The 26,461-nt window shown below is 39.5% G+C and overlaps 1 protein-coding gene across 2 annotated transcripts in view; it reads left to right on the forward strand.

The window, feature by feature from the left end:
• The window catches only part of SNTG2 (syntrophin gamma 2), a 778,898-nt gene that overhangs the window by 460,837 nt on the left and 291,600 nt on the right, over nt 1-26,461 (forward strand). For both annotated transcript variants that reach the window (XR_013221976.1, XM_077291344.1), the window contains exons 7-10: nt 15,860-15,947; nt 17,733-17,824; nt 20,840-20,967; nt 22,968-23,097. Coding sequence is in view for 1 of the 2 variants with exons in the window: in XM_077291344.1 (XP_077147459.1) it covers nt 15,860-15,947; nt 17,733-17,824; nt 20,840-20,967; nt 22,968-23,097 (438 nt within the window). In the remaining variant the exon portion in view is untranslated. The remainder of the gene's footprint in view (nt 1-15,859; nt 15,948-17,732; nt 17,825-20,839; nt 20,968-22,967; nt 23,098-26,461) is intronic.

Below are 26,461 nucleotides of genomic sequence, written 5' to 3' on the forward strand. Positions count from 1 at the left end.
GAAAACAGGGTGAGCTTATTGACTCGAGTATAAGCCAGATATGCATTGTTGTGTGCATGGCTCCCCTGTCCTCCCCAATGTATACATGGCTCGGCGTCCTCCCTGTCATCCCCCTTGTATACATGGCTCGGCCTTCTCCCTGCCCTCCACCTTGCATACATGGCTCGGCATCCTCCCCATCCTCCTCCTTGTATACATGGCTTGGCGTACTTCCCGTCCTCCTCTTGTATACATGGTTCTGCATCCTCCTTGTCCTCCCCATCCTCTCTTTGTATACATGGCTCGGTGTCCTCCCCATCCTCCCCCTTGTATACATGGCTCGGCACGGCTCGACTCCCCCAATCCTCCCCGTCATACTCACCCCCTCCTGATGTGGTCTCTGCACTTCCCTGCTTCTACATTGTCCTGGCGAGGCAGCTTCTTTCTGTGTTCAGCGGTCACGTGGTACCGCTCATTAAAGTAATGAATATGCGCTCCACGCCTATGGGCGTTGAGACGCGTGCATATTCATTACTTTAATGAGTGGTACTATGTGACCGCTGAACACAGGAAGAAGCTTCCTCGCCGGAACAACAGAGATGCAGGGAGGACGTGCCGCGACCATGACTGGAGGGAGTGAGTATGATCTGACAGCCACAGGCTCCTTCCGCTCCCCCACCCCCTCTCCTGCTGGCTTTCTGGGACAATGACTGGTGTATAAGCCGAGGGGGGCGTTTTCACCACAAAAAAAGTGCTGAAAAACTCAGCTTATACACGAGTATATACGGTAACTTTTGGTGTGTATTCCTAAAAAAATCAATCTAGGTAATACAGTTGTGGAAAAACTGGTGCAAAGTAAGAATGCTTTCACAAATAGAAGTTAAAAACCAAAAGAGAAATCTAAATGAAATCGATATTTTATGCTACCTAATCACCCTTTGCGCCTTTTTCCTTAAAAACATGATAAATTTTGTTCCAATCAAATTGGAGAACTCACCACAGATCTTAAGACTGAAAAGGTGGCACTCACCATCCCTTAAAAACTAATTTATTCTATGAAAAATTAAAACATGTTTGCAGGAGAAATGAAACATGTTATGGGCGACAGCCATTATGCGCCTCCCTCTTCAAGAGGTCCTTAAGATCTTCTATGGATGTCGCTTGCGGAAATCCTTCTGTCTCTTATATAGAGATCAGGACTAGGGTTGAGCGAAACGGGTCGGCAATTTTCAGAAGTCGCCGACTTTTGGCAAAGTCGGGTTTCATGAAACCCGACCCCTGTGTGCGGTCGGCCATGAAGTCGGCGATCTTCTGAATCTGGAATCGGAATTCCGATACCGATTCCCGATATGTTTAAGATATCGGGAATTGGTATCGGAATTCAGATTTAAGTGTAAAATAAAGAATTAAAATAAAAAATATCGCTATACTTACCCTCTGACGGGCCTTGGTACTAACCGGGAACCTTCCTTCCTTAGAATCAGCCTTCCAGGACCTTGCGGTGACGTCGCGGTGACGTCGCGGCTTGTGATTGGTCGCGCGGCCGCCCATGTGACCGCTCACGCGACCAATCACAAGCCGCGACGTCACCGTGACGTCACCGAAGGTCCTGGAAGTGCTGATTCTTAGGAAGGAAGGCTGCCGGAACGAAGCCGAGGGTGAGTATATTCCTATTAGGTATATACTCACCCTCAGACATGCCCTGCTTCTTTCCGGCAGCCTTCCTTCCTAAGAATCAGCCCTTTCAGGACCTTCGGTGACGTCACGGTGACGTCGCGGCTTGTGATTGGTCGCGCGAGCGGTCACATGGGCGGCCACGTGACCAATCACAAGCCGCGACGTCACCGCGACGTCACCGCAAGGTCCTGGAAGGCTGATTTTAAGGAAGGAAGGTTCCCGGTTAGTACCAGGGCCCGTCAGAGGGTAAGTATAGCGATATTTTTTATTTTCATTCTTTATTTTACACTTAAATATGGATCCCAGGGCCTGAAGGAGAGTTTCCGCTCCTTCAGACCCTGGGAACCATTGGAAACCCAATGCACTGCATTGGGTTTCGAGTTTCGGCCGACCCCGACCCCGACTTTTTTATAGGATCGGCCGATTTCACTCGACCCGACTTTTGAAAAAGTCGGGTTTCGTGAAACCCGACCCGATCCTATAAAAGTAAAGGTCGCTCAACCCTAATCAGGACTCCATAGAGACCACTTCATCCAGGACTCCTTGTTTTTCTTTACCATGAAGATAGTTCTTAATGACATTGGCTGTATGCAGGGGCATAACGATCGTGGTCACAAAGAATGCTCCTGGGTCTGTGCAGAAATGGAACCTTCTGACACCAGTGCCTATTTCAGCTGGATATTTTTCTGAGGACACACATTCAGCTGAAATCCAGCTCTGGCAAAAATTAAGACACAACTGCAAAATATTTACTTAGTCTGATTTTTCTCTTTATAGGTATATTTTTGAGTAAAAAGAAAATTGTTCCTTTACCCTATAAACTTCTGACAACATGTCTCCGAATTTCCAAGTAAAAAATGTAGTATTTTTTTCTGACAAAGAAAAATGGTCAAAGTAAAAAACCCAGTGCTTTCAGACCTCAAATAATGCAAAGAAAACAAGTTCATAATCTTTTAGAAACAACAATACTAATGTTTTAACTCAGGAAAAGTTCAGGAATCAATATTTTGTGGAATAACCATGATTTGTAATCACAGCTTACATGTGTCTTGGCATGCTTTCCACCAGTCTTTCACACTGCTCCTGGTGCAAAAATGTAAGCAGTTCTTCTTTGTTTGATGGCTTGTGACTATCCGTCATCCTCTTGATTACATTCCAGAGGTTTTCAATGGGGTTCAGGTCTGGAGATTGGGCTGCCCATAACAGGGTTTTGATGTGGTGGTCCCTTAATTTTTGCCAGAGCTGTACATAGCAGCACAGAGTTCCACGAGCTCCCTGCACTACCTTACACGCCAGCCAATCTGAAGCTGACAGCTGACTTTGACTCGCTCATCACAGATTACACATGGCAGTGACAAGTGGCGGGCATGCTGAAGTCATCTGCCGACTGCTATGCCAGCTGTAGAACAGAGTGTAAAATACCAAAGAAAAGTGTAGAGCAAAGTGTCCGGCTTACATCCATACTATTATTTTAGGCAGGCTGCCAAAAAATGGCGGCCAGTTTTGGAAGTGAGTTACAAAAAATCAGCTGTTTTTGTGAATGCAGATTTTTGTAAAATTCAAGTAGAATTTAATTGTACTCAAATGTATTAGCTCATATCTATTTAGCACCCTGTAATCATTTCACATCAAGCCAGGATTCTTGCCATTTTTTGTTAGAAGCTGGAAGGTTACATTTTAGCCACTGAAGTTCTCATTTAGATCAGAGTGCATTAAACCTTTCAATTCACTCGGCAGTGATGATCTATAATATATACATCTGTTAATATATACATCTCTTAGCCTTTAATAGAAACTTAAATTGAATCCTGCCTCCTGGTTGACATCCGTCAGTCTATAAAACTCTTAGCGTAGTCCGTTCTTCTACAGTTTAGCACAACTGCAGTGGTACTGATAATTTGAAATAAGTCAAACATCCTTGTTTCATTTATCGAAATATATCATTTCCATGGATCAGCAGAGAAGTTCACAATTTTAAGGATCATTAATCATAGTTCAGACCACATTGTAATGTTCCTAATGGGGACAGAACTATAGCTTATCTGTGCTGATAATGACAGATAGGATAAAAAGGGACAATATGGCTGTATAGTCATACTTTTATTACTGAGCCAAGTGCTTAAAGAAAGCCTAAACCTTTGGTAAGATTTTTTTTAACTAATTTTGATGTTTTCAGTGCAAGCAGATTGGAGTATGTCCAGACATTGAGAACCCCACCGATGCTCAGCAGACAGGAAAATACATTACTTCTCAGGGGATTTTGCGCCATTGGTAGGGGTCTTCGGACCTGGATTTTTCAAAAAATGTATGGACTGGTGAGAAGAAAATGACTCTTAACAGACCAAATGGATTGCGTGTGAGCCCTTCTTAAATGGGAGATTTACCATGAATGAAAAGTCACTTCTCTGAACAGTGTCTGGGAGGCTGTGGATGGTGCTGCCCAAAGAGTTGATTGTCAACAGATTAAGAAGCATTATTATTATTATTATTATTATTATTATTATTATTATTATTATTCTCACTTTACCAGTGAAAATAAACAATTCATAATAATTCTGCCCACATAGTTATTCTCCTGAGAAAAAAAAAACTGCACTTTTACTTTCGCTAATATTTCAGGCTTATTAACCTTTTGGATTTACTGGGAGCACTGGAATTGTTCAATAATTTTAATAATTCATCAAAATTTCTACTTGCCTAAGATTTGTGTACACGGTTTAAAAGTAGCGGAAAACCCTTTTAGGCAATATTCATACCCAGTCCCAAAAATTCATCCTTCAACTCGTCCTCCTTTTCCAGCTAAGACCCTATCTCGTTACTAGCATCTTTCTCTAAACTCCTTGAATGGCATGTTCATGATGAACTAATCCTATAATCTCTCATCAAATGCACATATGTACCTACTTTCATTCTGGCTTCTTCTGCCTCCAAACTTCCTAAACCAAGTCTCTGGTCTCTGATCTGCTAAAGCCAATTGCCATTAATCTGTATTTCTTTTAGATATATCTTCTGTTTTCAACATTGTCGTTGTAAGGATTTGGACTGTACATCTGTTTCTGTCTGCTGTTGCCCTCAGTTCGGTTACTTTTGCCCTTACCTAAGATGGAGTCACTGGCCTCACGGGGGCCATCTTGCTTCCTGTCAGACTTTCCCTGTTCCTGTCTGTGGTGTATATAAGGGAGCTCTGTATATTACTCATTGCTTGAGTATCTTGTTCCTGGACTTGTGATCAAGCTGGAAGAACTGCTATCTTGCTGGTTTCTTCGTTACCTTGGGATACCCTGTCTGTCTCCGGATCTACATCTCTTCATCGTAAGACTTGTTTCCCTTGATCTGCTCTGCACTTGTCTCTGCTGCTGGACTGTTCCCTGCTAGGAGGCCTGGCCTGGTCTCCAGGTCTCTGGACCTGACATACTTGGACTCCCACGGTCTGTACACGTGCTTACTGCTTATCCAGCTCTGTCTGCTACTAACCTGCTGTGTCATAGCTGTTTACCTGCATACCATCATAAATATTCTTGAACTCTTAACCTGTTGTCTCTCGGCCTCTTTTCTGACCCATGATACTGATCTCCACTGCACTTAGCACTAAGTTTATAACAGTCGTCTACTCCCTCCTGTAACAAACTCCTTCAATACTTGGTATAGCAAACTTGCCCTCTGCTGGATCTTCTCATATCTCATTAACAGAGCATCTAGATTCAACCATACAATGCCTCCTTATGTCACCTTCTCCCTGTTTGTGACCCTCAGAGTTCTTTCCATAAAGGGGTCGGCCTCTTTCTCTTGTTAATGCAGATTTTCTCACAAACTGCACAGCACTTCTGTCGATAAAATTTCTGCTGATGGAGGAGCATGTCACCAGATCAATCCTCAGCCAAGTCTTTTAAAAAAAAACAGCTTTCCCAAATGAGCGTTTCCAGAATTGGAGAAGCTGTTGGACTTGTCTGTTCACATGTTCTGGCCAAATGCTGGACAATGCGCTAGAAAGCTGCATTGACAAGAGAAAGTGGGCAACCACTTTAAAACCCTACTTCTCTTCATCTATACCTTTTGTCTGGGACACCTAATAAAATGTGATGCCTTTTTGCACAGAGTTGTACCTCTTTGGCTCAGAATTTTACATCTCGTCTATCTAGAAATAGCTTCTTCACCTTAAACTTTCGAATGCTTATCCTCTAGGAAATCAAATTCATTATATTTCCACCATCCCACTTGATCATGCGACCTAGATTTGTCAATCACAGTTAATGGCTTACCACTGTCCCAACTCCCAGGTTTAATGTCTGATTAACCTTTATTTCTGACCTGTCTTTTAAATGTACCTTCAAGACTTCAAAACCTCATGCCATCTCCAACACCAAAACATTTCACAAATCTACCATTTCCTCATCTTAAATTCAATATAGATATTATTGCATGCCATCATCATCTCATTTCTAGACTGCTCTAACATCCAGCTCTATTACCACTAATCTAATATTTTCACCCATTCAAACCACCCTCAACTTTGTTGTGCCAGTTAATTCATCATTCCCATCATTGCTCCTCTGCCAGGAAGTTATGACACTTGGAAAATGGAAAGAAAAAGTAAAAGAAAAATAATTAAAATAAACCATGGTTGGAAGAGTTCAATGTGTAATTTTTTTACTGATTATGGTTATGATTATGGGACTAATGGAAAAGGGGAAGATAGAGTCTAGTGTCTAATACACATTACAAGTAGAAAGATATGTACCCTAATTTTGAACTCCAGATCTGCAGCACTAGGGGGATCATCTAGTACTAGACGCGCCAAGTTGATGTGGCAATTTTATTTCACATTTGGACCTCCAATTGAGAAACGTACTTTATTCAACCATTATGCTCCATTTATCTTGCATAATAAAATGCTATTGAATATAAATGGAAAGGAAATGTCATAAAGAATGATAGAATTCTGTGCATGGCTTTGAAATGTATCTGGCCACTGAAGGATCTCCGTCAGTGCTAACCCTTGCTCTGAAGGTGCAGAAAGCCATTTGAACTATCTCACACAATTGGCCCTGATGTTTTAATCATGACTTTATTATAATCTGAGGTCAATGCTTTTGTTTCCTTTAGTAAGAATGTCAAATATCAAATAGAGAATAAAGGCAAAACCTTGGCAATTTCTCTTTTTCCACTTTTCAAACTAAAATATTATATTTTTAGTTGACTTTGAGGTAAATAATGAATTAAAATCACACTTTTTTTGTAAAATCATGAAAGATCAATATATTTACCTGTGCATCCAGAGGAACATTTCTCAGCTGCGAATGTCTCAGGGAATAGAGATTCTATAAATGTATGTATAATATATAAGTTAATGTCATTGGTAATGGGTTTGACCATTTTATGATCTAATTTCTACCATGCCATAAACCTTTGTAGTTTGTACCAAGTATATCTAAACTTACACCAGAGGAGCAAGTCAAGTCTAATTCACCAGTAAAACTACTGCTACAGTTCCTAGCAAGCCCCAAAGTGGACACAATGTTCACAAGAGCACCATATCCCTTTTAAATAGTTGATCTGTGGTGGTGCCGAAAGTTTGAACCCTTACAAATATGAAATTAATGCCCTATTCTAATGATAGGACATCAATTTTATACTACAGAAATACCCTTTTACTGATATTGTGCTATTGATCTCATACTTACCAACTGTATCTGAAAATCCAGGAGACTCATTTAAAAAAAATTTTGTTGGAGGATCTTAACTTGTCTAAAATATTCACTCCTTCCCATTGCTGATTAAACTCTGTTAATTATACTCAATGTCTTCACAGTGCATAACAGACAGAGGGGCTACAAATAAAGTAAAAATTATTATGCTCCTCTCAGCCCTCACGTGTCCTCACTGACCAGATTGCTGCCGGCTCTCATCCTCCCTTCAGCTCCGGTCTCCTCTTTCATCTTCAGTCATCTCCACTCTTTGGCTCCTTCAGTGCTGACTAGACCTCACACAATATCATGATGTTCTTCACAAAAAATAGAAGATTTTCCAGCTGATTTTTCATTAAAATATTTAAAATATTTTTTTATTCCATATCTTAAAAATTAGCCCTCACAATTACAAGTCCAAGCATGGTGAAGTTTGCTATGTGTTTCAGAAAAAAAAGGCCTTAAAAGGGGTTGTCAACTACCAGGACAACTCCTTCTCACACTGAATGTTTTCCCCATTAAAAAAAAATTAAAAAACACTTATACTTACCTACCATCTCAGTGCTGTTCTAGAGTGTCGACATTCGCTTTTATGGGGCTCACATGAACAGTGCACCAATCAACACCGGCATCGCTATTCCTCACACAATCACCTCCAAGATTTCTCCTGAATCTCCCCCATCCTCTGGAACTCCACGCCTCCACACGTCCGATTATCCACCACCCTCGAATCCTTCAGATGGAACCTGAAAACCCATCTCTTCAGGAAAGTCTTCAACCTGCAATAACCATTCTGCCACCTCACCACCATCCGAGCTGCCGCCTCACCACCACCCGAGCTGCTGCCTCACCACCACCAGAGCTGCCGCTGCCGCCTCACCACCACCAGAGCTGCTGCACTCCCGATCTTCTGTCTCCTCCCCATTATCCCATAGATTGTTAGTCCGCAACAACAGGGTACTCTCCCCTCTGTACCAGTCTGTCATTGTAAATTTGTTTACTGTAAATGATATCTATAACTCTGTGCGTAACCCCTTTCTCATGTACAGCAAAATTGAATTAATGGTGCTATATAAATAAATAATAATAATATTCCTTCGAATTAACAAAAAAGTGAGAGCTGTGACTATCCAGTCACTTCCCCCTGATTACTTTTACATCCAAAGTTGGTGACAGTGACACTAGGGCTGATTGAGTACAGGGCTCACGTTACATAACAACCTAACGTGAACCTCAGGAGAGCGAATGCCAACTCCGCTGGAATGGCACTGGTACAGGAGGTGAGTATAGGTGTTTTTATTTTAATGGAGGCAAACAGTCAGAGTAAGAAGGGGTTGTCCTATTAGTGGACAACCCCTTTTATCATGGCTGAAATGTGTGGAAAGCTGCATAATGCTTGAATCATTGTGAGTGCCCACAAGGGGTAGGAGTGGCATTTCCGTGCTGAGAATGATTGAAAGTCTCAACCAATGCGAGTTGGGCTACAATTGTTTGCATGATGTTCATCACCATGCAATGTCTAGACTTCCCTTAACGCCCAATCGGCACCCGATGGAAGAAAAGATTGGAGCTGAAATAAGGAATTATATTATTAGAGTACTGGGTGAGGAGACAACACTCCAAAAATACAATGCTGTCTCATTTTTTATATGGAATAATGCTGGTTTGTGGTTGACACATAGGGCTCAATTCATTAAAACTTTAACACCAGTATTTTGATGTAAAAAGCTTTGAAAAGTCGCATCATTTTGGCTCAACTTCAGGGTGAATTAAATTTTGTCAACTTTAGACATTCTTATGACATTTTTTACAAACTCCAACAAAGTGGGCTGAAATGGGTCAAGGCAGGGCAGGGTGTGGAGCAGGAACTAGAGTAGGATTTTTGACAAGGCGCCCCCAAAACCATGAATCAAGATGAATTGGGCCTTAAAAGTCTTTCAATTACAATTTCCCCTGACTAGTACTGAATCTATCCTATTTTTCTTCTTTCTATCTTTCTATGTTTCTATCTATCTACTTATATATCAAAAAACCCAATATCAGCATGTAAATTGCAATTCTCTTTGCCTGCTATTTTTGATTGACTCTTTATGATTCTGTTCTGTGGCCACATTATCAGGCTGTAATAGTTTAATAGGCTAAGTAATACAGTACTTCTGACAGCATCTGACTACATAAGACCAGCAGATTTTGTAGTCTGTAGCCAAGGAAAAGCACACGAGTAACGATGAGCAGAAATATGGATGTTTGGGTCCGTTGAGTTTGGCCGAACATTATAAAAAAGTTCAGTTCGGGTACCATATAAATGGGCGGCCGATCATCCAGCGGTTCCCATGCTCTCATCTGTGTGATGGAGTGGGAAGCATCGTTTTTGATCAGCGGTAAACTTACTGACCAGCGGTAGAAAGGTTACCACCGGTAAAGTGTCATCTGTTGACTACTACTCTCATCAGCATACTCCTGGTCTTGCTAATAGCAACAAGAGCAGACTGCACTGATGAGAGAGTATTCACAAGCTGGCACCTGTGCGTAGAGAGAAATATGTCAGTGAGATGATTAGTGCAGCGACTGTGCAGCTTACTGTACTTGTATTTACCCATTAAATAAATTTAAAAAAAAAATGGCATAGGGTCCCCCTTATTTTTATTAACGACTGTGGTAAAGCAGACAGCTGGGGACTGGTATTATACTGAGTAGTGGCAAATAACCATAAAGTTTCCCAGGCTATTATTATCAGCTCGCAGCTGTCTGCGTAGCCTTTATTGGTTATTAAAAAAATGACGTCGGGACCACGTATATTTAATAACCGGCAAAGGCTACACAGACAGCTACCTACTGATATTAATAGGCAGGGAAGTGGCTATGGATATTGGCCCCTTCCTAAACTAATAACATCAGCCCTCAGCTGCCCAAAAAATGTCGCATGATATGCCAATTCTGGCGCTAAACCTCTGCTCTTCAAGTGGGGAAATGATTTTGGGGTTGATATCAGCTTTTTATGTCTGCTGATATCAAGCCCAGGGGTTAGTAATGGAGAGGTGTCAATTAGAAACCACCATTACTAAACCCATAGTGAAAAGTAAAAAAGACTCACACAATAAAAAGTCCTTTCATTGAGCAAAACACTTCCGGCTTTCAACAAGCTTTGTTTGACCTGCCGAACCTGAACAATAACACGGAATTTTGGGAGAGCTTGTTTGGAGTCTGTACACAGACACTTGGTGTCCGGTACAGACCCTGAAAGTTACTGTTCGGGTTCGTCCATCTCTACACAACATCTGCTTAAACATTTTTTCACTAAGAGTGTTTATACAGTTTCTTTACTTTAAATTTCAAAATAGTACATTATCCCCATCCATAGCATAAGTGATAACTTAGTGATTGATTGACGTTCAAACCCAGGCATGCTCAATAGTCCCAAGAACTGGGCTTCAGAACCTGGGAACTGTGTTCTGCGCAGCACAGTCTTGATTGGAGCAGAAGTGCGCATGATTGTCCTCTGCATTTTTTTTAATGAAAGTGCTGCAGAAAGTGAACACAGCCACTATTATTTTTGTCATTCATGAGGATATTGAAGGGAGTGGAGCTTGAACCTGAGGGATAATTCACTATATTGGAAATAACCCTTTTAATGGGTTTTCCATATTCAGATTTCACCCCTCTGTTGACCAGTGCTATGTTAAAATAGTAAAATCAAATGGTATTCACCCTCACCAGTTGTGGAGCAGGCTGTCCGATGCTGATCTGGTCTCTGTTCTTTGCTGAAACAGTGATGTCATGACTACAGGACACACCATCACTGCAACCAATCACTGAGGTCAACATGTCTGATTGTGTAGATGAGACATGCATCATCGCTTAATGATCGGCAGCAGCCATGATGTACTCTATATTTGTGACATCAGAGTTACAACTAAAACATAAAGGCTGGGTTATCCTCAGAGAGCTGGAGTAGGAGGATGAGTACCATCTGATTTTATTGTTTCTTCTTGGCTCTGGCCAATAGAATGGAGCCACCTGAAAGTGAAAAATCCATTTAAGCTTTTGACCATTGTTCACAAATATCGGGCTGTATATTTATCCGACATTTTTTATTTATTTTTTAGGTATTTTTCCCCACAATAAAACTCAATTTAAATTACAATTTGTTTTTTGTAAATCATTAACAAGAACCCTTTTTTATTTTATTCCAAGATATTTAATAACTTAATATTTGTCGTCATATTGTTTTTACTGTTATTGGCCTGCAATTTAATCTTCGTATAGAACACCAAAGTGCTTCCTGTTTTAACATTTTAATTAAAAACAGTGATAATATCTTGGTTCCTCTATGTATTCTGATACACTAAGATATGATTTCCCCTGATTAGCTAATGGTACATGTTCAGATCTTGATAATTAAATGCAGTTTGAAGGTCTTATTAACATAGTAATTAGCATGGAAACATATAGTACTTAAGTGATGCGACCATTCATGAAAAATATAGTTGAAATTCACTGATTAACTGTGTGACAGAAGCCTTGTGGCAGTGAAAGCTGCTGACTTATTAACCATGCTGTAATTTATAGTAGGCTTTATTTTATGGGTGGAAATAAACTAAACTTGTCCTTATAAACTGCTTTTGTGCAGGCAAACCTTAAAGCTGTCCACACACTAGAAATAGTTCATGGCTGAGCTTTTGTTTCACAGACAGCTATCTCTCCCATGAAAGCAAAAGGATCAGATGTAGAAATTCCAATTGCCTTATCCTGCTCACCACCAGTCAGGAAAGAGGTGAAAGGCCCCATACATATCAGATGGTCTGCTGGTCATGCTGAAATTGGCAGCGTTGGCCGACTTTTATCTAACATCTATCTTGACAAACTGGGCAACTGTGTGGATACCCAGAAGAAACACAGTTTATCTTTGATTTCTTCAATAAACCTGTTAACTATTTTAGACAACCAAGGAATTTACAGTTAACTCTTTTACTACCGTAGATCACTAGAAAAGTTAACAGAAAGGGATGGGAGTGTAAACCACGCCCTGTTTTAAGTTCAACTAATCCCACCCTTGCCTGAACGTCTACTTTGCACATGTGACTATGTTGACATAGTTGGTATACCTATTAGAGATGAGCGGATCAATCCACAGAGGATCAAGTTCTAGTCGAGTGTCCTGAAATTTTGAAATTCAAACACTTTGAGATTTGATTTGCAGTTCACAAAAAAAATATCAGAGCCATTTCCAACATCGATAGGCATCAGAGAGTGGGTTAAGATCTTAGTGTGTTACATTGTGGCTTTCTCATAATGCTCTGTAGTTATGACATATAGCCGATTATTATACCTTATACCTTGTACCATGGAGGCCATCACAGATCAGCAGTTCCCAAAACAGTTTGTAAGGCAGAGTTTTTCCATCTCCAGAGTCACTGGATAAGTCCCTCTTTCTGTAGAGTAGAAGCTCTTATGATCAGCAGGGTCTTCTCTCAGTGCTATAGAGCATAAGCTCCTGCAGTCAGCAAGGTCCTCTTTCGCTTTCCTGGAGAATAAGCTGTTATGGTCAGTGGGGTCCTCTCTCTCTTGTAGAGTCTAAGCTCTTATGACTAGGATGGTCCTTTTTCTTTAAAGGAGATAAAGCTGTTATGATCAGCGAGATCCCCTCTCTCTCGCCAATATATGAGTGATATATGGAAATCTCCTAGGAAAGGAAAAAAAAAGTGGCGCTATCTAAGCATAGTAAATGAGAAGTAAATGGATTACATGAGGAATGGTAAAGCATGCTCACCTGGTTGGGTTGTGTTAATTAATGCCCTGGTTGTGCTAACTAAGGCAAAACGCTACATCTGGTTAGGGGAATAAGTGGAGCCAACCTCATGAGCAAAGGGAAATTGCTTCAGAAGACCCCCAATGATATGACTTGGAAAAAAATGATACAGGGATATGACACTCCCACCACAGGAGTTGAAATTAAAATAGGAGTAGTGAAGGAATTTTCCTCCAAGAAAGGTGATATTTAATTAACAAAAATTCCATCATGTTGTGGCAAAAACAGCCTTCATCAAGTGTGACACTCCTTCTGTAGAGTGTACGTTCTTATGATCAGTGTGGTCCCCTTCTCTCTCTTCTGTAGAGTGCAAACTCTTACCGTCAACAAGGTACTCTCTCTCCTATAAAGTGTTAACTGTTATCATTAGCTGGGTATCCTCTTTCTTTCTCTGTTCTGTAGAGTGTAAGCTCTTATGGTAAGATGGGTCCTCTCTCTCTCCTGTAGAGTGTAAGCAATCATGGTAAGCTGGGTCTTCTCTCTCTCTGTCTCTTGTAGAGTGTAAGTAATCATGATTAGTTGGGTCTTCTCTCTCTCCTGTAGAGTGTAAGCTATTATAATCAGCATGGTCCTCTCTTTATCGTGGAGTATAAGCTCTTATGGTCAGCTGGGTCCTCTCTCTGTCTCCTGTAGAGTGTAAGCAATCATGGTCAGCTGGGTCCTCTCTATCTCTGTCTCCTGTACAGTGTAAGCAATCATGGTCAGCTTGGTCCTCTCTCTCTCTGTCTTCTGTACAGTGTAAGCAATCATGGTCAGCTGGGTCCTCTCTCTCTGTCTCCTGTAGAGTATAAGTAATCATGATCAGCTGGGTCCTCTCTCTCTCTCATGTAGAGTGTAAGCTATTATAATCAGTATGGTCCTCTCTTTATTGTGGAGTATAAGCTTTTATGGTCAGCTGGGTCCTCTCTCTCTGTCTCCTGTAGAGTGTAAGTAATCATGATCAGCTGGGTCCTCTCTCACTGTCTCCTGTAGAGTATAAGTAATCAAGATCAGCTGGGTCCTCTCTCTCTCATGTAGAGTGTAAGCTATTATAATCAGTATGGTCCTCTCTTTATTGTGGAGTATAAGCTTTTATGGTCAGCTGGGTCCTCTCTCTCTGTCTCCTGTAGAGTGTAAGTAATCATGATCAGCTGGGTCCTCTCTCACTGTCTCCTGTAGAGTATAAGTAATCATGATCAGCTGGGTCCTCTCTCTCTCATGTAGAGTGTAAGCTATTATAATCAGTATGGTCCTCTCTTTATTGTGGAGTATAAGCTTTTATGGTCAGCTGGGTCCTCTCTCTCTGTCTCCTGTAGAGTGTAAGTAATCATGATCAGCTGGGCCCTCTGTCTCTTCTGTAGTGTGAGCTATTATAATCAGATTGTGGTTTTTTATCGTGGAGTATAAGCTCTTATGGTCAGCAGGGTCTTCTCTTTCTCTTTTCTAGTGTGTAACCTTTTATAGTCAGCATAGTTCTCTTTCTTTCCTCTCCCCCATGTGCATTTTCCAAGAAATTACCAGCTTTCCATTATTGAGAAAAACATTTTTTGTGAAAACTTGGCTAAGCCGGCTGATTCAAATTTCAAGATCCGCTAATCTCTAATACCTATAAAAGGTGTTATAGGTTTGGAATTAGATAAACCCTAGTTCTGGAGCTTCTCAACACCCCCGAGATGTGAAAAGACAATTTTATAATCTCTATAGTTTATTGACAGAGATTATGCTTCAGCTTCCCTCTTATATATCTTTCTCCGTCTGTATTTACTTTATTTCTTGAATTATTTAGGATTATTTTGGAATTAATAACATTGAATTGTGAACATTTATGAAATGCTTATCGACAGAGAGAGAATTTGTGCAGACTGCTAGAATTTTAGAAGAGGTATAGAAGAGGTGCTGCTGCCCAAGTCTCTTTCATTGTGCCTCAAAGACTGCATTCTATAAAATAATGTTGAAGGTTACAGGGGACCCCTTCTATATTGTCTAAATGCCCCCTTAATATTAAAATTATTTATACATTTCTTACTGGAATAAGAGTTGTGATTTCATGAAGAAGACATGTATTTTCTAAAAACAGATATATCAGAATATCCAGTATAGATCCTCTTTAAAGGGAATCTGTCACCAGGTTTTTGTTAAAAAGCTGTGTATCATTTACTGAACTGCTTGATGTATTTTTCATAAAATCACTGATTTATCACTAAAGGTTTGACAAACCTGCTATAATGTTCATGCGCTCCATATAACCCCACTCTGCCACTGATTGGCAGCTTTCTGTCTATGCACAGTGTACATAGAAATCTGCCAATCAGTGGTGTGGGCGTAGTTATACAGAGCTCAGCATTCCAACAACTAGTAGATCTGCAGCAGATAAATTAGTGACTTCATCCAAGCTGCAGCAAGGAGTCCAGTAATTGATCAGGGTCTTTGCCCCTACATCAAGCTGCTTTCAGATGGGTTCGCAAAAATTTGGTGACAGATTCCCGTTAAATATACTCTACCAGTTTCTACAGCAACTACAATACCCATTGTGCTCTTGTATATAAATCTATGTTTATACCTGCTCTATAGGTAGCTTTATTTTTCTGTACTATATGTTTTATGTCATGCATTAACATGCTGCGACTGTACATACCAAACTTCAGTTGGAGATTTTTCAGACCATCGAATGTATTATATTTCCAGTCTGTGGGGCTTCACTTTTCTTTCATGTTTGTTGAATTCACACCAGGTTCATTTACTGCGGAATGCTGGAGATGAAGTCACCATTACTGTTTACTATTTCAAGGAAGCACCTTCATTTCTAAAGCTCCCGCTAGGTAAGAAGACTTCAAAAAAAAATGTACAGAATTTTTTTTATGGGGGGTGATTGAGATGCAAAGATTTGTCACACTGTTATATACAAGCTGAATAGACTAAAATGACAAACTTTGATATGTTTTCTTGCTTCATCTTCCTTTTCCTGGATCTGATCCTGCTGTCACAGCAGGGTCATTTTTCGTACAGATACACATAAATCGGATTTTGCCATTAGATGGCATTTGATGACATTTTTATAGTATATACTCAGAATTTGAAGCATGTTTCCAATTTGTACACTACTGAACAAAGCTGGTAATGAGGTGAATAGATTTTCTGACAAACTTACCCAAACATCAGAGGGTTTCATACCTTAACTCAGAGTGATATCCACCGCTCCCATGAGAACTTCACCAAATACGGTATATAATTTTTCATAAATGTGCATATACGCTCATAGCATATTATTATAAGGGTTTTGCTGTATTTTTCACTCTGCCTCCTTATGTACAGTAATAGTTCTCTGTATTAAAATGACAGATCAATGACGTTACCAGTAGTGTGACCTCTGTGAATATAAATGTATCCCCTTACAGACACAAATTTCCACCCTTCCACTTCTTTCCCTCTATTATTTTTCCTTTTGTTTGTGCAGCTTATTTTTGCAGGATACATTTTAATTTTAAATGTCACCATTAAATTTACTATATTATGGGCTCAATTCATCAAACCCTTTATACAAGAATTCCAACATAAAAGCTTTGAAAAGTCACAAGTTTGGGCACAACGCGATGCCGCACCAACATTTTGTGACTTTTGGTGTTCTCATGCCATTTTGCTCAGCTTCAACAAAATGTGTAGTGTGACAACCCCCAATCCTCACATCTACTGCATGATGAGCAGCAGCATTTGCCTCCCCACTAATCTAACTCAAGTCGTTGGCCGGAGTAAGATTTGTGGCAAGGCGCAAATGGCGGCACACACAACTTTTCAGACACTCTTAATTAATTAAGAGTCGTGCCCCTCTTAATGAATCATGAGCGGATGACTCCATCATGCTTCCTCACCATGACCAATGTGAAAACCTCCGGCCTTGATGAATTTGGTCCAAATGTGTGGAAAAATTAGAAAAATAGTTCTTTGTTGGGTAGGGAATGGAGGAAAAATACATTTGGCTCAATTGATTTATTTTTTAGTATTGACCTAGTAACATTATTCTGCAAGTCAACCTGCAAGATTCAATATTCTTCAATACTTTCTTGTAGTATATTGTGAAAACACCAATTTCAAATGAAGATATGTCTGCAGGTCTCTACTATCCAGTCAATTCTCCGTAAATGTGCTGCAGGTGGGATTAAGGGTTGATAGAGGGGGCCTCTGCTCTGTCTAACCACTTAAATGCCAAAGCCGTTATTATTCGTGTCTTCTAAGCATTTAGCTCCAATCGCTGCAGTTACAAGCAGGTGATGGCTAGATAACACAGCCATCACTAACTGCGCTTGGCCCGGGCTTAACCCTTTACACTGGCACCCTACATGTTACCTGCATGTACATCACCTTTCTGTATGTAACACTTCTTTTCTCAGCCAGTGTTAGTTTAAAAAGTTGCTCATAGGAAGCCCTTTAATATCCAAGAGTATTAGTTTGGCTGAACTCTTTCTTTGCTGTCGTTTATCAAAACTTTTTACATTTTTAAAATGACACTTACTATTTAAGTAGTGGATTCTTTGAAACAGCATTTACGACAGTTTACAAAATACCAGCTTCCAGAAATCAAATGTAACTATTTTTGTAATTTTTTTTAGGTTCCCCAGACCCACCCAGTGATCACAGCAGTGGTACTTCATCTCCTCTTTTTGACAGTGGTTTACATTTGAATGGAAATACTTCCAATACAGTACGTAATAAATGTATCACTAAGAATATTATTTTTTGTATTGTTGTGAAAATTAATTTGAAAAATAGTAATATTAAATATATATATATATATATATATATATATATATATATATATATATATATATATATATATATATATATATATATATATATATATATATAGTCATGGCCAAAAGTGTTGGCACCATTGAAATTATTCCAGAATATGAAGTACTGTATTTAAATTGCAATTACACATGTTTTGTTATGCACATGTTTGTTTAATTTGTATGTATTGGAAAAGCACAAAAAAACAAAGAAAAATGGCAAATTGGACATAACTTCACACCAAACCCCCAAAATGGGCCAGACAAAACTGTTGGCACCCTTAACTTAATATTTGGTTGCACACCCTTTGGAATAAATAACTGCAATTAATTGCTTCCTATGAGCCTCAATGAGCTTCCTACACATCTCAACTGGAATTTTAGACCACTCTCCTTTTGCAAACTGCTCCAAGTATCTCATATTTGAGGGTTACATTCTCCCAACAGCACTGACTTAAAGGGAACCTGTCACCTGAATTTGGCAGGACCTGTTTTGGGTCATATAGGCGGGGTTTTCAGGTGTTTGATTCACCCTTTCCTTAGCCGCTGGCTGCATGCTGGCCGTAATATTGGATTGAAGTTCATTCTCTGTCCTCCGGCAATATTGCCTTGCACAGGCGTGTACTCCGGAGGAAAGAGAATGAACTTCAATCCAATATTGCAGCCAGCATGCAGCCAGCGGGTAAGGAAAGGGTGAATCAAACACCCGAAAATCCCGCCCATATGACCCAAAACAGGTCCCGCCAAATTCAGGTGACAGGTTCCCTTTAATATACATAAATTAAAAAAAAACTGAAAATCACATTATATGATTTATACACAATTAAATATCATTTTATTGATTTTTTTGCATGAAATAAATATTTGATCACCTACCAACCAGCAAGAATTCTGGCTCTCACAGACCTCTTAGTTTTTAATTAAAAAACCCTCCTACTCTGCACTCATTACCTGTATTATTTGCACCTGTTTGAACTCATAACCTGTATAAAAGACACCTGTCCACAAACTCAATTGATCACACCAAGGCCAAGATCAAAGAGCTGTCTAAGGACACCAGGGACAAACTTGTAGACCTGCACAAGGCTGGGATGGGCTGCAGTACAATAAGCAAGCAGCTTGGTGAGAAGGCAACAACTGTTCATGCAGTTATTAGAAAGTGGATGAAGCACAAGATGACTGTCAATCTACTTACGTCTGGGGCTCCATGCAAGTTCTCGCCTCGTGGGGCAAGGATCGTTCTGAGAAAAGTCACGAATCAGCCCAGAACTACACGGGAGGACCTTGTCAATGACCTGAAGTGAGCTGGGACCACATATAGATATAGATGTGTTCTTGTAGCCTTTGATTTTATTGGCCTTTTGCTTGTCTCTGGGGATTTCCTGTGAAATGGAAAAAATGTACTTCGTGCTCTAGGTACATCCAAGTCACTTCACTTCTGCTCTTCCTCCCCTCTCACAGCATGCAATATCAGCGAGCAGCTGCAGCTGCATCTCCCTCCTTTCTCTTTTGCAATCTAACAATAGATGTTGGTTGAGGTTTTAAGATTTACAATAAACCTACAGGATGCCATTTTACCTTTATATGAAATAATTCAAAGCTTTATGCGCTTCTGATCAATGCACACAAAAACATTGTAGCTATTCAAAGGTATATGCAATGGAAAAAAAGCAATTAGCAAAACTCCATACTTTAAAAAATACTTTAATGTTGTATAAAATGTTGCATACAGTAGAGAAATGCCCTTGATATTTGTATTTCATGTAATTATGTACGAATAGTTACAAGATGTAATGTGTCTTATTTATGTATGCATTTCTAAAGAATAATAGTCAGGCACTTGATTTCTCTACATTTTCGTGCACTATTTTATGTTTAAATCCATTTAATTATTACATTTGGAACATAGTCCTCACAGGCAATTTTATATTGGCTATGAAACCAGATGATGTTTGTGACCTTTCATTCTCACCACACAGCATTATTCTCTGAGTCTAGCCTACAGACTTAGGTGACTGAACTAAGCTCTAGCATATCACGATCTGTCATGTTCTCCAACCATTGCCTTAATTTTCCATTACTTATGCTTAATTTTACTATTTTCCTTTTAGCATAGCTAGACCTTTGCATTAAAACTTTCAAGCCGAATATCATCCTAGTCATTTAGTCTTTATGACCCTTATACAGTTTTTTTGTACATGTAGTATTTTCAGTCCAGTTACACCCAATAACTCCATTTTTTGCTTATTTTAGACTTATTTTAGTAACTGTGAGCCCCAAATTCTCCTCGTCTACGTCCCTTTTCTGTACTATCATAGACATCGGAACACCGACAGCTTCTTGTAGAAAGGCAGTGGCTTTGCCTACTATTGGGTCCATGAGCAACAATTATATCAACACTAAGATTACCAGTATATAGAAATATGCTATTTTAGTTTTGTTAAGGGGGTTATCCATGACTATTAGTTTTTTTTCACTATGGGCTAAAGAACTAACAGGCATGTAGTTGATAACTTTCTGCCGGCACAGAACGGTCAAAGACTGCTCCTGCCGGCTATTCAGTGGGCTGTCATCCACTTAGCTTTGTTGGTGGGGCATAACTGCCGGCATCATACTGATTGATAGCAGGCTCCCTGCTGCATTACTGCGGGGAGATGGCTGTCAATCAGCATGATGGCGGCAATCACTCTCCATTGACAGAGCAGCCCGGAAGAAGAAGAACTGGTTGGGTTGACATGGAGCAGCAGAATCGATGGCAGGAAAAGTCAGTGAGCGCTCTGATCTGGTGTCGGTTTAAACATGAAGGTGTTTGCCTCTGTTTGCAACTACTTTCCTATTAGCTGTTAGGCCTATAATAAAAAAATGCCCTGTAACTTTTAAAGAATTTGATTTGATGTTATGTTCATTGCTCCTATTCTCCTTTGTAGGCTCCTTCATCACCTTCCTCGCCTACAATTCAAGAACCCAAATATGAAAAGAGATGGATGGATGAACTTTCAATTCCTTTACTAATGGCTCGAATTTCAAGGTTCAAGGCTTCTACAGTAAAGTTAAGGTTTGTAATACAATAATCATGTTTGTCCTCTAAATGCTTCCATGAGACATGTAATTCCTTTCTGTATACTTTCAATGTTAGAAAATTCCCTTCTTCATCCACAACTATCACAGAACTAAAATTAAAGAACAGAACCTCTACATTAATTCACTCTTCTGCCAAATGAATTTAGTCTTTTGGGGCAATTTTATTATACAGTACTACAGTATAGATTTTGTTTATGTAAATTGAATAAATTAAAATCTTTAAAATTGTCCAAAAGTTTTAAACACTTATCATCTCACTAATAAAAAACCATCTAAACATGGAAACATGCCAGTGTGGACAAAGCGGACAAACAATTTATGTAGAGTTCACCTCAAATTTTAAACAACGTCAAATGCTAGAAGGGTGCTATATAATGTAGTAAAACTACCATGATAAAAAACAAAGAAGAGAGAGAAATGGTCTACAAGATGATGTGCACACCTGAGTTACCATGAAAATATACAAAATATTTATTGAGGCAAAATGGACAAACATCTAAAAATATTTAAAAGAGCTAATAGCCCCACCAAAGCCCAATGTAAATGTATAAATGCATGATTAAAGCAGAATACTCTGTACAGAATATGTATGACGCAAATTGACAGCAATGTTAATACAAGTTCACCTGTCACTTAAGATATGTGGACATATGGATAATAAACCATGCAGACCAATTTCATAATCCGACCAATCTACAAGGAAATAGAGCAAGCCAAGTCTATATGACCTCAACACATGGAGGAATGCAAGACACAATAGCAGTCATGAATCATAATGTCAGTGTCTCGTAATAAGGCCACATTAACATGTTCACTATTTGGTCGGTATTTTACTTCAGTATTTTTAAGCCAAAACCAGGAGTGGAACAATCAGAGGAAAAGTATAATAGAAACACGTCACCACTTCTGCATTTATCACCCACTCCTGGTTTTGGCTTACACATACTGAGGTAAAATACTGACCAAATACTGAAGGTGTGAATGTGGCCTAAGTAATAGAACTGGCCCATATATAGCCTAAGGAAATAGCAATATGATTGAAAGCAAGGGTCTGGAGAAAACTATCCAGAGACGGTGTTTCTCGTGCTGTCACACAGATGACATCATGGGAAACACCAGATGTTCGGGCCCCCATTCGTTTGAATGGAGTCCGTGTTCGGGTACAGCTCTGGCACCCAACCAAACTTTTTTTAATGTTAGGTCTAACCCGATGGATCCAAACATCAAAGGGTCTGGCCATCACAATTTATGAGGAACTAGAGAATTTACTAAAATAGACATGTCAAGGTGACTTTCACTGTGCACAGTATAATACTGTGCCCCATTAAATATTGCCACAGAATATAAAGCATGCCATGACGATAAATTAATACTATCCATAAAGGTTATGCTTTGTAAACTGAAAAAATAAAAGTGATGCGAAGTTGTTTTGCATAAAAATGGAATTAAAAGAATGTCCATTATTTGGACAACCCCTTCTCAATCAATATGTTTTCCAGCAGTAAAATAATAACGCGCATAATCAACTTCGATGCCTGCGCCGTTCCAGCAGTGTCAACACTGGCTCTCTGGAGATCGCATAACATTGCTATATCATGTGCTCCCTGCAGCAAATCAGAGTTGCCTTCACTCTTTCTTCCTTCAGACAAATCAAGACATTTGGAGGAAGTGAAAGTGGCCGATGCCCTCTCACATCTTCCAGGTGTCAATTACGTTTATAGGAGGGAAAAGTTAAGTCAGCAATGATTGGTCTCAAGAATTGATTGACATAACAATGTCACATAATTCCCAGGAGAGATAGAGCTGAAACAGAAGGAACAGAGCAGGTACCAGAGGTGAATGTACTGTAAGTATTATTTTTTCACTGGGTGGAAATATAGGAATTTAGAAGGGTTTCCTGAGTAGTATAGACGCCTTTTAACATATGATTATTGAAGTGCATCTTTATAAATGACAGATTTTGTTTTTCAATAGACCAAATTCTTTTGAACTTCTGGCCCAAGATGGAGTCAGCTCTGGGACTCTCCAGTTTAACTCCGCACATGACAGTGCAGACTGGCTTCGAGCAATATCGACAAACATTAGTGACTTAACTGTACAAAATGTAAGTTCATTACCCATTTTGAATTTACTTGGAAAATAAGATGTATATAAAATCGATTAAGAAACTGCATGCTAGTGGGTTCCTATTTAACAGATCACCTTACCAAGCAGATAAAGTTCACCATTAACCAAGAGGGCTAAGACACTTCCGAGAATCATTTTTTGGCTTTCTTTAAATTTTGTGTGTCTCCTTGATCAATTTTCCTTATATGGATCATATGTGAAAAAAACTCCAGCAAAAGACTTCCACTTTTCACAATTAGAGCATTTTATAGCTCTCGTTCATAGCTTTCTACATACAAGTGCACTTTTCACATAAAGTTCCAAAAGTAATGCAATGATGGCCTATTTTCTAATGGTGTTAACCCATCTCCACTGGGACCAATTTTCGACTATAAAATTGATTGTACTAAAAAATGTAAAATAATCAATGTGAGAATAAAAAGGAGAAAAAAATCTGCAATTCTGTCATTGTTGTATTGCATGTTATGGCATTATTGACCTGGCAACTTGATTCTGCAGGTCAAATTGATTACAATGATAAAAATGAGTACAGTTTCTTATGTATTTTACTGCTTTAAAAAGTATCTAAATGATTTTGTTTGTATCACACTATATTTTAAGTCTCATACTAACTTTTTTAAGCAATGGAGCTATGTGAAGACTTGTCTTCTGCAGTGTGAGCTAGTCCTCATTGGTACCATTTTGAGGTTGATATAACCATTTTTGAGTCCCCAAGAGGATAAGAACCTATGATTGCTTTACGCTGTAATGCTGGAGTATCAATGTAATCTAGCACCAATTACTGTAGGTATTGACAGGTGCTGGATGTAGATCACACTACTTAGCCTGTTCCATACTTGAGGAACCAATATGTAATGCAAATATTTGTGAGATGTCAGGGGAAAGTATATGATTGATGGAGTTCTGACCCTTCTAATCCTTGACAATCAGCAATTTTGCCCTTCATTCCAGTACTTAGTATGGACGGTGGCTCTTTATTCTCCTGATTGGAGGAGGATATTTTAAACATTTTACTTTTGGATAAAAGTTTGCTTAGTCAGTTTCCAGTAATTACCCTTGTGGTGGGAATTGTCTGCTTCACAATAACTTGAATGTAACAGATTTGTGTTTGCTCAGTATTCGGGTAAAATAAAATAAGTTATGTCCAATGTGTTCTCTCTGGCCTGTGTTGTGGCTATTAATATTTTTTGGAGTTGGTACTAACTGGAGATGAGCAGATCGATTCCCAGAGGATCATGTTTGAGTCAAATTTCATAAAATATATAGTTTCACACAAATTCATACATTTCAAGGTTCAATTTTTTTTAATCTCTAAAAGAAAAATTTGCCCTGCACTATTTTCCACACTACTAAAGCATCAGCAAGCAGGCTATCATCATTTTATTTGATTGTGCAGATCTCCCGGTAATGCTCTGTAGCTATGACATCTTTCGGATATCAAGCCTTGTACAGTGGTGGTCAGTAACTGGGCCATCACAAATCAGCATTAGAGATGAATGAATTTGATCGGGTACCTGCTTATTCGGCAAGCTATAGTGCTTACTGAATAAGCTAAAGAGGGTACGCTGGCATGTTCCATGTCAGTTGTCCACCTGGGCAGTGGAGTACTCGGTACCGGGTCCGGTCGCACTTAAATTTAGGTCGATAAATTTTGCGTTTATTTGTGAAAAAAATGGAAATTTGGCGAAGCTTTTGAAAATTTCACATTTTTCAAATTTTGAATTTTTATTCTGTTAAACCAGAGAGTTATGCGACACAAAATAGTTCATAAATAACATTACCCACATATCTACTTTACATCAGCACAATTTTGGAAACAAATTTTTTGTTTGCTAGGAAGTTATAAGGGTTAAAATTTGACCAGCGATTTCTCATTTTTACAACAAAATTTCCAAAACCATTTTTTTAAGGACCACCTCACATTTGAAGTCAGTTTGAGGGGTCTATATGGCTGAAAATACCCAAAAGTGACAAAATTCTAAAAACTGCACCCCTCAAGGTGCTCAAAACCACATTCAAGAAGTTTATTAACTCTTCAGGTGCTTCACAGCAGCAGAAGCAACATGGAAGGAAAAAATGAACATTTAACTTTTTAGTCACAAAAATGATATTTAGCAACAATTTTTTTATTTTACCAATGGTAAAAAGAGAAACTGGACCCAGAAAGTTATTGTACAATTTGTCCTGAGTACGCCGATACCCCATATGTGGGGGGAACCACTGTTTAGGTGCACGACAGGGCTCGGAAGGGAAGGAGCGCCATTTGACTTTTTGAATAAAAAATTGGCTCCAATCTTTAGCGGACACCCTGTCGCGTTTAGAGAGCCCCTGTGTGCCTAAATATTGGAGCTCCCCCACATGTGACCCTATTTTGGAAACTAGACGCCCCAAGGAAGTTATCTAGATGCATAGTGAGCACTTTGAACCCTCAGATGCTTCACAAATTGATCAGTAAAAATGAAAAAGGACTTTTCTTTCACAAAAAAATTCTTTTAACCTCAATTTTTTAATTTTCACATGGGCAACAGGACAAAATGGATCATAAAATTTGTTGGGCAATTTCTCATGAGTACATTGATACCTTACATGTGGGGGTAAACCACTATTTGGGCACACGGCAAGGCTCAGAAGGGAAGGAGCGCCATTTCACTTTTTGAATGAAAAATTAGCTCCAATCGTTAGCGGACACCACATCACATTTGGAGAGCCCCTGTGTGCCTAAACATTGGAGCTCCCCCACAAGTGACCCCATTTTGGAAACTAGACCTTCCAAGGAACTAATATAGATGTGCGGTGAGCACTTTGAACCCCCAAGTGCTTCACATAAATTTATAACGCAGAGCCGTGAAAATAAAAAATCATTTTTCTTTCCTCAAAAATTATTTTTTAGCCCGTAATTTTTTATTTTCACAAGAGTAACAAAAGAAATTGGACCCCAAAGATTGTCCAGTTTGTCCTGAGTACACTCATACCCCATATCCCATATGTGGGGGGAACCACTGTTTGGGCACACATCGGGGCTCGGAAGGGAAGTAGTGACGTTTTGGAATGCAGACTTTTATGAAATGGTCTGCGGGCATCATGTTAAGTTTGCAGAGCTCCTGATGTGCCTAAACAGTAGAAGCCCCCACACGTGACCCCATTTTGAAAGCTAGACCCCCCATGGAACTTATCTAGATGTGTGGTGAGCACTTTGAACCCCCAAGTGCTTCACATAAATTTATAACTAGTGTTGAGCATTCCGATACCGCAAGTATCGGGTATCGGCCGATATTTGCGGTATCGGAATTCCGATACCGAGTTCCGATATTTTTGCGATATCGGGAATCGGTATCGGGATG

This window comes from Ranitomeya variabilis, chromosome 2 (assembly GCF_051348905.1).
Source record: "Ranitomeya variabilis isolate aRanVar5 chromosome 2, aRanVar5.hap1, whole genome shotgun sequence".
Taxonomy (NCBI): Eukaryota; Metazoa; Chordata; class Amphibia; order Anura; family Dendrobatidae; genus Ranitomeya; species Ranitomeya variabilis.